General features: G+C 31.8%; 2 protein-coding genes across 8 annotated transcripts in view; one reads left to right on the top strand and one right to left on the bottom strand.

Annotated features, from left to right (window-relative positions):
- Srrm234 (Serine-arginine repetitive matrix 2/3/4) overlaps nt 1-7,165 on the bottom strand; it is a 186,784-nt gene extending 179,619 nt beyond the window's left edge. For all 7 annotated transcript variants that reach the window (XR_016316103.1, XM_089699493.1, XM_089699492.1 and 4 more), the window contains exons 1-3: nt 7,041-7,165; nt 6,616-6,875; nt 3,578-3,682 (exon numbers count right to left, since the gene is read on the bottom strand). Coding sequence is in view for 6 of the 7 variants with exons in the window: in XM_089699493.1 (XP_089555619.1) it covers nt 3,578-3,682; nt 6,616-6,854 (344 nt within the window). In the remaining variant the exon portion in view is untranslated. The remainder of the gene's footprint in view (nt 1-3,577; nt 3,683-6,615; nt 6,876-7,040) is intronic.
- A 271-nt stretch (nt 7,166-7,436) lies between these two features.
- Nucleotides 7,437-10,421, top strand: thoc6 (THO complex subunit 6). The gene is made up of 4 exons (XM_089699473.1): nt 7,437-7,671; nt 7,763-8,152; nt 8,497-8,659; nt 10,067-10,421. The coding sequence occupies exons 1-4, from the start codon at nt 7,568-7,570 to the stop codon at nt 10,385-10,387; spliced, it is 978 nt and encodes a 325-aa protein (XP_089555599.1). The 5' UTR covers nt 7,437-7,567; the 3' UTR covers nt 10,388-10,421.
- The last annotated feature ends 70 nt before the right edge of the window (nt 10,422-10,491 follow it).

The raw sequence follows: 10,491 nt of genomic DNA on the forward strand, positions 1-10,491 counted from the left end.
CAGCGATACATTACTCGTAGCGAATTGTTTACGAGTGTTTCAATGTTCGAGTGGTAAATATAAATATAAGTCAACGTGAATTGGTGATTTGTCTTATTCAGAAAATAGGTTAGGTATAATATTAGCTAGATATCAAATAATATTTGTATTTGTAGCCCTATAAGAAAACTATGAAATATCGCTGTCGCTGTCTGTCCATCTTTAAAACCATACGCAACGAGGTTTTCTTATAAAAAGTTATAAATTGTTCTTGAGGATTTTTGTAAGTACCTAGGTATATAATTATTAATTATTAAATTTTCTATACAGCGGGGGAAGCTAGTAACTTAGTAAGTTATAAATATAATTGAAAAAATTAATGTTAGGTACGACAAAATTTGCGACACAGCATAATGATAATCAAGCCTGTAATTTATGAACCCCAAGCGAATCATGACGTAAGCATATCAAAGGGGACTCAGTGTCCTGCCTCCCTTAACAAGGGGATGGGGACATCGCGATCAATACGACAGGCACATGTTTTGTTTGACAGAAATGTGAAGCAATTTTGTTGTTGTTATTTTTTGTGCCAGTATTGATTTTTATTATATTTTTATTTTTAGAACAGGGGGTTCAAGGGGTTGAAAATTGTTGATAATGATTTGGAATCGTTTCAAAAAATTCTTGCTGAATTTAATTCTTCTGTTGTTTTTATAAAGCACGCAAAGATACCTATGATACGCATAGAAACGCATATTTATTTATTTATAGAAGAAAAATATATTGTACATATTTTATTTACAAATGTTTTGTAAATATTTTCAATCCGATCTCGTAGATGTCAAATGCCTGAGTCTGTTTTATTTTGCTTTAATTCATAGACTACTTTTGCGTTGTGCAACTGCTAATTTGCCTAAAACATAGACAGAAAAAAAATGAATCAAAACTTCGTGAAATAAGTTCGTTGTTTGCCATTTTTTTTATTTATAAATACGCATGTACTTATATTGGGAAGCGGTTATGAAGATCTACGACCTCCGAATCTATTAATCGCAGATTCGTTATAACGGAAAGTAAAATGTGCTATTTTTTTTCATATATTAAATTAGCAGATCCGAGCCCACTTTATCGGCTGTCGCAATATTTCATCGATTTTCCTTCAAAACTGTTTTCCTCCAAACCTTCCACCCAATTATACTTTTTAGGGCTGAATCTACTGAATTCCTTCCGTAGTGCTCACCTTCATTTACAAAATAAAAGCGTGTGCACCGAGCACACGTTTCAGAAGTGAAACTTCTTTGCCAAGATTTAAAGATATCAAAATCGTCGCATTACTCCATGACGTGACGTTATTGCCATGACGCGACCTTGAAATTTTACTCTCAACGCGCCTAAAGAAGTTCCACTTCAAAAGAATGGTTCGAAATTTCTAATAAAAACAGCTATGATATATTCTATCCCATGCGAAAAGGCAACTTATCCTAATAAAGTTTCAATCGTCTGTCAATAGTCAATACTGTCTTACTAGGTAATAGGTTATAGAAAACAACAATTCTTTTTCGCCTCACGTTCACAGATCCTAATGTGTTTTGAAACCTAACACTCTCTTAAGTAGCTTCATAGGTGAAAAGAGCTTTTGTATTCGTGTCTGAGTACCCTAATGGAACACGAGAGCGTAGGTTTTGATGTGAAATGTATAGGATGTATAGAAAATATAGACGTTTATAAATTGTGCTCGGAATTTTTTCAAGTCATCACAATTATAGGTATAGGAAAATTTTTACGTTTATCGTGTTATTGACTTGTGATTTTTTTGGAGGTTACCTAACTAAGTAAGAAAAAAAAGGGTATTTCTGCCAAATAACCTTAGTTACTATACAAATAACATCAAACATGTCTCACTAGTCACTAGTCGTCAAAATTGGCTCCGCTGTTTCGATTTATCTGATTAGCCGGTACCAGAAGACAAACAATAATAAATAAAAAAATTGATTCAATTTACATAATATGTATTATCTTTTTAAGATTACCTTTATATAAATATTTAATTGGCTTAATTAATTATAATATCGGTTATTATACAGCTCAAGGCACTATGGCATTTAGTAGCAACCCTAAGCCATTAATCCAATAAAAGCAGTGAGATTATAATATGTATGAAAAATCGATATACCTATAATACTAACTAATAACCTAATCCTAGAATTATGTCCGAAGTAATTACCTAAAAGCCTTCGTAGCAATTTTAAATTAATCCCATACGTAAGCTACATGCTATCATAATATTATACACGCGAAAGTTTGTATGACGTATGGTTATATTATAAATGAAATTGTTATGATTGCCGACCCTTGATAAATGTACAAAGTTTGAATTAAAGCTTTAAATTTAAAGTTGGTTAAAATCGAGTCTTTAAGGAGTTGGCTACATACAAACATACAGATGTAGCTAAGAAAATCATGTTAAAGATAGCTGATAGGATCTGTATCCTAGTATCTGTATGGAACGGAGATAGACTATAGTCTGGATGATATAATGCTACTTTTCATCGAATATCACGCGAGTAACATCGCGGTTTCTAGCTAGTAGTAACAGAAGTAACATGTGAAATCGATATCAATAAATATTAATTGTAAAGCCAACGACGAACTAAAGATTTAGTTCACTCGTGTCACGTGTAGTTCCAATTATTTTATTTTCTTGTGTGCAATTTCATAACCGTGTTCTCCATATAATATTGTAATTGTAATGTCGTGGTAATAATTAAAAAAAATAATTTAATTATATGAGTACAATTTCAAATTTTATGATATTTGCTGATTCGATATGCTCAACGGAGTATTTTTTTATATTGAACTTGTACTTGGTAGGGAAAAGGATTAATAAGGACTTAAATTATATGAAAAGACATAGACTATTTATGTTACTTTCCTTTAAAAACATAATATAGCAATTAAAAATCTATTTTGTAACCGACGTCCTCCAATTAACAATTCCCTAATTAGTCGCTATAAATCGACTCATGCTAGATAAAATTAATTGGCCACAGGAGCCACTAAGCAAAATGAAGGGTCAATTTAAAGACAAAGGTAGCAGATCACCCATGCTCAATCTCAAGCACGGCCTTGGCCTGAAAGCCAACGTAGAGTAGATCTTGAGAACGCTCGCAACACTTCCCTTACAAAACACCCCAAGTTTTTAGAGCATGGCTAAAAATTAAAATGCAGCGGAGATATGTGAAGTGGAAAAAGTTTTATTTTTTCTTCTAGTTTTGTTTTATTAGATTTAGTTACTAGATTGAGTATAAGAAACGTTTTTTATGATAAAGTAGCATGGTGGCAATTAATTCAAATAGAACAGGTACAAAATGTATTTTAACATACTTATCGATAAATATTGAAAAAAAATTCTATAAAATAATACACAAATTGCTTTCTCTAATCTCTAACAACGGCCTTTCGTAGTAGAAAATTATTACGCAAAGGCTATAAAATCGATAGTTATTACGTTAACTCGTAAAATTAAATAAAAATATACGCAGTATTGAGTTAAAATATGTACGTCAAAGTATGAAAATATTACGCAAGAAACACTTACGCTACTCTCCCGTATTCATCCCTCGGTACATCCTTGTCGACGCTGGTCTCCGAGAGCATCGATCTGAAGGCCGCCACTCGCGCCGCAATCTCTTCCTTCGGCAACCTACGCAGCCACACCAACGACACGCTCATTATTAAAAAAGAGAACAACCATAGACAACAATTTCAAAATTAGAACTGTTGGAAATAAATCAATTGTGCTGATTCGCAATGCCACAATTTACGTAGACTCTCTGCGAACAAGCGATGTGTAATGGAATCTTAAAAATAAATTCGCCGTAAGCGATCGTTCCACATCGCACCTGAACCTACCAATGCATGATACGGTGTTGTAATCGCGAAATTACTTTCAGAAAAACAATAAAATGTGCGATAAGACGCGCATGGCGCGCGACTGTGGACTGAGTACGAGTAGGGTTGGTTTCAATATTATATGAAGGGTGCTTCGTCCCGCTCCGGTGAATTATTGATTTCACTCGTGCGCAAGGGCTATTGCCCTTAGAATAGGGTGGACTAGTATAATAGAACCTTTGGGGTGTCACATTAGGTGTCATAGAATCGATAAAACAAGTGCGTGCGCATGTAGGGTTTCATGAAATATATTACGCAGATTAAAGAAGAGAACATAATGTGATAATGGCTATATATAAATCGAGTAATATGAGCGAATATGAGGATAAAATTGTCTCTTTATTTCTACGCTATAATATTCTTAACAGCGACGCAACCTAATGCCGAAATTTGTCGAAAGCCTATAAATTATGGTATTTATTATTATAGGGGTAATAGGTATAATATTCGACACTACATTCGTATTTTAACTGAATTAATATTACACCCAACTAGGATTATTTGCTACAGTTTAGATTTTATAAATCAATTTTTCGGATCATTACTAAGAAAATCATCAGTACCCACATCTTATCAGTAAAAAAAGATCACTAATGATTTTAAAGATATAAGAAAAAATAAGGCTATAGCATTGATCGTACATACATCTCGTTGAACTAAATACGTATTACTACATGTGAGCAAATTATAAATACCTACTCTAATTAAAAAAAATTAGTCGGAAATAGAGAAAGTTACTTTTTCAATGATAATATGATAAAATAAAATTGAAAAACGTTAAAATTATCTTTTTAATGATTCACTTGGGTCACATTCTTCACACGCTTCTAGATGTTTTTTTCTGTTATTTTAATCCAATTAATAAACTGCATACCTATAATATAATTTAATTTCGCAATTAATTTTAGTCAAAATCTAAATATAATTTAAAAAAAAATTCTTTATATAATTCAAAATACAATGAAAAAAATCAAGCCTATTCAAAATTATCATAATTTTTAACACTAACCAGTAAAAAACCCAATAATCTTTCTGGAGATTATAATTAATTGTAATCTATCGGTGCATTTACATCAAACAAACATAGAGCTAGAACAAGAGCATTCTTTTGTGATCTTTAAGTGTAAACGAAAACACGAACGCAGTGGTTTTCATTATCGTATAGGAGGTTGATGTAATTTCACTTATTTTGTTGACATTTTAATTATTTTGAAATAAAAAATTGCGTATTATTTAACAATTATTTAACATCGAAAAAAACATCTTGCAATAAAAAAATTATGTCTGATGGATCTATCTAAAGGCAAAAGATTAAAAATTATGCGTTAATAAATGACTTTTAAGTTACGTATATTTTCCTGTGCGCACTAATAAACGCAACCACTACCGCCAGCCAGACAGCCCGGACTCTAAACGAAATAGCAAGAGAAACAGTATATCAAAAACCCAACTAAAATGACTTTTTTTTAAAAGTTGCTAGCTCCCGTTCCATTATTAGAACATTGCAGAGAATCTTTCTGAATGCACTAAGAACAACGAAATAATATGCCTGTTTACACTAAAAGAAATTGATATAGTGGGGTTAAAATGAGCATTCGCTTGTTTGATGTAAATGCATCATAATAAAATCAAATCAAATTTACTAGAAGTTCTTACTACTGTTCTAAAAGTCAAACAGATTCTTTATTTATGATAGACAGCTGTGAGGAAAAAATTTTGCTTTGACTTGTGTTTATAAAAATAGATGAACAAAAAAATTGCTAATACTATGACAGTATTTCTTATATTTTCAACACTTTGAAGAGCCTTAATATAAAAGTACTGCTAAATTATTATACACATCAAAAGGTAATTTCATAATCCACTAAATTATAATGAGGTAATTCCTTTAATCTAGAACACAGAGATATTATATGTTATTGAGATTTGTGTGTGTTTGATGATTATAATAAAAAATATGATGATAGATAGCCTATTAGATTCACACAAATGACCCACCCGGGATAGTTAAAATATTCTGTGTGTGATCGATGGTTGATAACAAGAAAATGTACAACTTTGTAGCTTTTTGCTCTCTTACAACAAATAAAAGCTTTTTATATCAGTTTTATCAATCACAAGGTTAGGTTTTGCATAAGGTTCTAAAGTAGGCGCATTTAAATTCTCAATTTCCATAGAAATAATAATGAATCACCATGTGTTGCTAAGCATAACTCGATAATGGATATTTGGTATACTTTTTATCTATCTAGTATACAATAATATAACTAATTACACTAACAGAATTGATCTAGACAGGTAGAATGTATGAATAGTTATTATGGTAATAAAACAGTATGATAACTATAATCTACATGTAGTAAGCAAATTGTGGCAATAAATATAACCAAAGAATAATAAAATTAGTAAGAAACTAAATGGAGAGAATTGTTTTCTTATTCATCACTATTACTCATTAAACATCACTAGTTATCTAATATATTTTAATATTGCACTAAATTAGACTTTACAGCATTAAGAAACTGAAATTATGTAAGTTTCATAGTGACTATTGTTACAGTAAATAAAATATATTTCATAAATCATAAGGTTCCTAAACCATCGACTGATCGATCGTATTAAAAATGAAAAGATGAGAGCAATTTAACCTAAAATGTTACAGTAAATAATAATCATACAACTCACCCCTGTTCTTCTAATTGATCCTCCAACTCGGTACATTTCACTTCCACCTTTCTTTTGCGTTCATGGTCAAGTATTTCGCGATTTGGTTGTTTGTTAGACGCCGAATCTAGTTTTGCAATTTCTTCTTCTGTGCGGTAATTGACAGAATCTTTAGTTCTCCTTACTGATGCCCAATTTCTTTGCACATAACCGTTTGTGCCTGACCCTCTTGGAGTCTGTAATCCGATCCCATTGTACATTTTGTCTGGGATAGATCTTAACTGAAAGTAAAATAGGTTTTAGGAAACAAATTGCGATTTGCGACTTCGCCAAGTAGTCAATTTGTATAAAAAAATGAAAATAGATATAAACGTATTGTTTTATCAAGTTAGTACGTTTAGTAATATCTGTCGCAAAAAACTAGGTCAAATATATTAATATCTCACCAATAACGTGCAACTAAATTAAATTCTGCACGTAAAACACACGTCCATTTTGATTGAAGAGTTTTGATTTTTTTTACGCTAGTGTCGTGCTCTTGCCAAAATTGCCATTTGCCGTATTTTTGTGAAAGAAAATATGTATTGTCTATGAATTTATTTTAATAAAATTTTAATTTTGTGTTTTTATTCTATGTTTGTAAGATTATAATTGAATAATTGATAATAACGTGATAGTTCCGCCAGGATGGATGCACCAATTTAAAATTTGTCTGCAAAACGCCTTATACAAAGAAACTCTATGAAAAAAAAAGTTCAATCAAAAATTACAGATAATCCGAATTCCGATGACCACAGACAAAGTTTTGTTGTCGACTTGTCGAATGTCGGCTGTCGCTGTGTTGTTGACACTCATTCATTATAGTATAAAGAGGTTATGTGTTTATTTTGATTTCGGAAAATAAATAAAGTTTCAAGCAAAGCGATTTATCATTTAAATACACATTTATAAAAAGAATATACTTATTATCATAATGATTGACAAAATTTTATATAACACAATACTTTGTCAAGCGTTTTCGCCGTGTGGAAAATATTTAGTAGCCGGTGATATTTATGGAGATATTGGTATTTTTGAGTGAGTTTGAGTTGACCTATTAAAACCTATTTCCATAAATCGTTTAATGAATAAAGATTTTTTAAAGCTTAATTGTGTATTTTTCTTTCAGCTTAGACGGAATCTTGCGCCCCGATCCAGATTCTATTTCTCCCGACTATAATAAACCGAAAAAAATACACAAAATCACTTCAGGCACTTCAATATGTAGCTTAGCAAGTATAGATAAGTTCTTGATAGCTGGTACAGTCAATGAAATACATGCTTGGGAATGGAAAGCAATCGTAAATCCTAAATTAAGTAAACCTTCTTGGACAATCAAGATAAAACCTCAGTCGTTTATGGAACAGTGTGATATAAACAGTTTATGGGTGTCAGATGATGCTGAGAAATTGTATGCTGGCTGCGGAGATAATAAGGTGTATGTTTTTAATTTGGAAGATGGTAGTCTATTGACTAGTTATGAAGGCCATGAGAGTTATATACACTGCATTCATGGGAAGTAAGTATTCTTACTTTTGAAATGATTTAGTTTTTATGATGCATATTATTTTAATGTTAATTATATTTATGTACTTATGAGTAAAATAAATAAAAGTCAGATAATTTATCTTTGAAACTGCGCAACATATTTTTATGAGGTTTTTTTTAGATAGAGTGATTCAAGAGGAATGTTTTAGTATATTTAATTTATTAGGTTTAGACAAAGCGGGCAAAGCCGTGAGCGGGATGCTAGTTGTTATTAAACTAAATACATATCTACAAAATAATATGATTATGATTTTATACATTTTCTATTATGATTTCTTTTTGAATAATTTAACCAAATAAATGTCATATTTCCAGCAACAACCAATTGATATCAGCTGGCGAAGACGGTTTAGTAATGCTCTGGGATCATAGAACAGGGAAAGCTCACAATAAGATAGAACCACATAAGAATAGCAAGGTGTCTCGTCCGGATGTTGGCAAATGGGTTGGTGCTGCTTCTTTAGGAGAGGATTGGATTGTAAGTTGTTACATATCTTTATTTCTAAAGCTGTGCTCCGCGGTTTCACCCATATTGCTCCGCTCCTGTTGGTCTTAGCGTGATGATATATAGCCTATAGCCTTCCTCGATAAATGGGCTGTAATAGTTCTTGAGATTAGCGCATTCAAACAAACAAACAAACTCTTCAGCTTCAGCATCTTAATCTTAATATATATAAATCTCGTGTCACATTGTTTGTCCTCAATGAACTCCTAAACCACTTAACCAATTATAATAAAATTCGCACACCATGTGCAGTTCGATCCAACTTGAGAGATAGGATAGTTTAAACATGTAGGTACCACGGGCGAAGCCGGGGCGGACCGCTAGTAATATTAGTATAGATGAAGAATGTTTTGTGTGATTCTTCTATATAAGACATATTTAATGGGAAATAAGTTACAAGAAGTTATCAAAGGGACAGATATAGTTCATACCGACATTTCACTAAAGAATTAAATATGTATAGCTTCGAAGTGATATTGTCGAAACCAATTTGTACAATTAATTATTAATATTGTATTGTACTTTACATTTATTTATTTATGCAAGCTTGTTTTATATACTTTTGATCTAAATTCAATATCATGTAGGCTTTTAAATTATGCTTTCTAGTTATAATCTGAGTAGTTTGAAAAATATATTACTAGCTTTCACGGACTCACGTGGTCACATCAGATTCTTAATATAGCGATCTATCAAAATATACAGTGGTGGACGCTTAATTAGAGACTTTGGAACACTCGAACCATGCTGTTTCTAATTTGTTGTCCAGACTGAAAATACTCGGAAATCAGACTTCACTCAAAGTTGTTTAATTTTATTAATTTAAGCTAACATTTGTTTAAAATTAAGCAATTTCTTATAAAACTAGATAAATGGGTGTTCTATTACATATGAAATAATACTTAACCTCTAATACGTTAATACATAAATGTTAAATGAATTTGATGACTACTTCATTGTGTTACGTGTTTCTAATTAAACGTCCACCACTGTATATATTTCGAAGTGATTTAAATGCACGTCATAATAATCTAATATCTACCCATGGGAATGAGGTTGTGTAGCATTGCAACAAATGCTTTTAAATGAGAGATTTTAAATACTGAAAAAATTCGATAATTTAATTCGTACCTGCGTTTTTTTTGACAAAAGAAAAAATTTCTATTGGAAAAAAATGCTGGTTCGAATTCCGCCTCATAGTCGAATTTTATCAATTCTTTAAAAATTACGCAACGCAAAGATAATTCTGCTGACAAATTCTTCTAATAAATCGTGAATTATTATTTTTTGTATTTATTTACCTTGAATACAATTAGATATTTTATTTGCAAAACTTAATTTAAATCCGTGACACAATTTACAAATAAATTAAAATTACAGGTATGTGGCGGTGGTCCACGTCTCGCTCTCTGGCACTTACGATCTCTCGACGCAGTGACCACCTTCGACATTCCCGACCACGGTATACACGTAGCATCCTTCCACGATGACTGTGTAGTTGCTGGGGGAACAGCCAAGCATTTGTACCAACTCAGCTACTCCGGAGAAATAAGAGTGGAACTTCCAGTATCGTCCACTACAGTGTACTCTGCGATAATGAGATCGGAACCCAATAAAGTGTTAGCGATTGCAGGTTCAAGTCCAGATATTGATTTGTGCACCACATTCAATTATAGGGACCAAGTGTTGAGATTTGGATAACGTGGATTGTCGAAATATATTTTTGTAAGTGATATTTTGAGTTTTTTTGAGTTCTCAAGTAAACAACAAATATATTTCATTTTGGCACGTAGTGCTAGAAAGCT

This window comes from Colias philodice, chromosome 9 (genome assembly GCF_061535455.1).
Source record: "Colias philodice isolate Cphi_HAF_F1 chromosome 9, ilColPhil1 Martin Lab GWU primary, whole genome shotgun sequence".
Lineage (NCBI taxonomy): Eukaryota > Metazoa > Arthropoda > Insecta > Lepidoptera > Pieridae > Colias > Colias philodice.

Bases quoted from the DNA above. Each gene is read 5' to 3' on its own strand.
- thoc6 (XM_089699473.1), top strand. From the start codon at position 7,568: ATGATTGACAAAATTTTATATAACACAATACTTTGTCAAGCGTTTTCG. The intron at 7,672-7,762 runs GTGAGTTTGAGT...TTTTTCTTTCAG, and splicing joins GGAGATATTGGTATTTTTGA to CTTAGACGGAATCTTGCGCC. The intron at 8,153-8,496 runs GTAAGTATTCTT...TCATATTTCCAG, and splicing joins ATACACTGCATTCATGGGAA to CAACAACCAATTGATATCAG.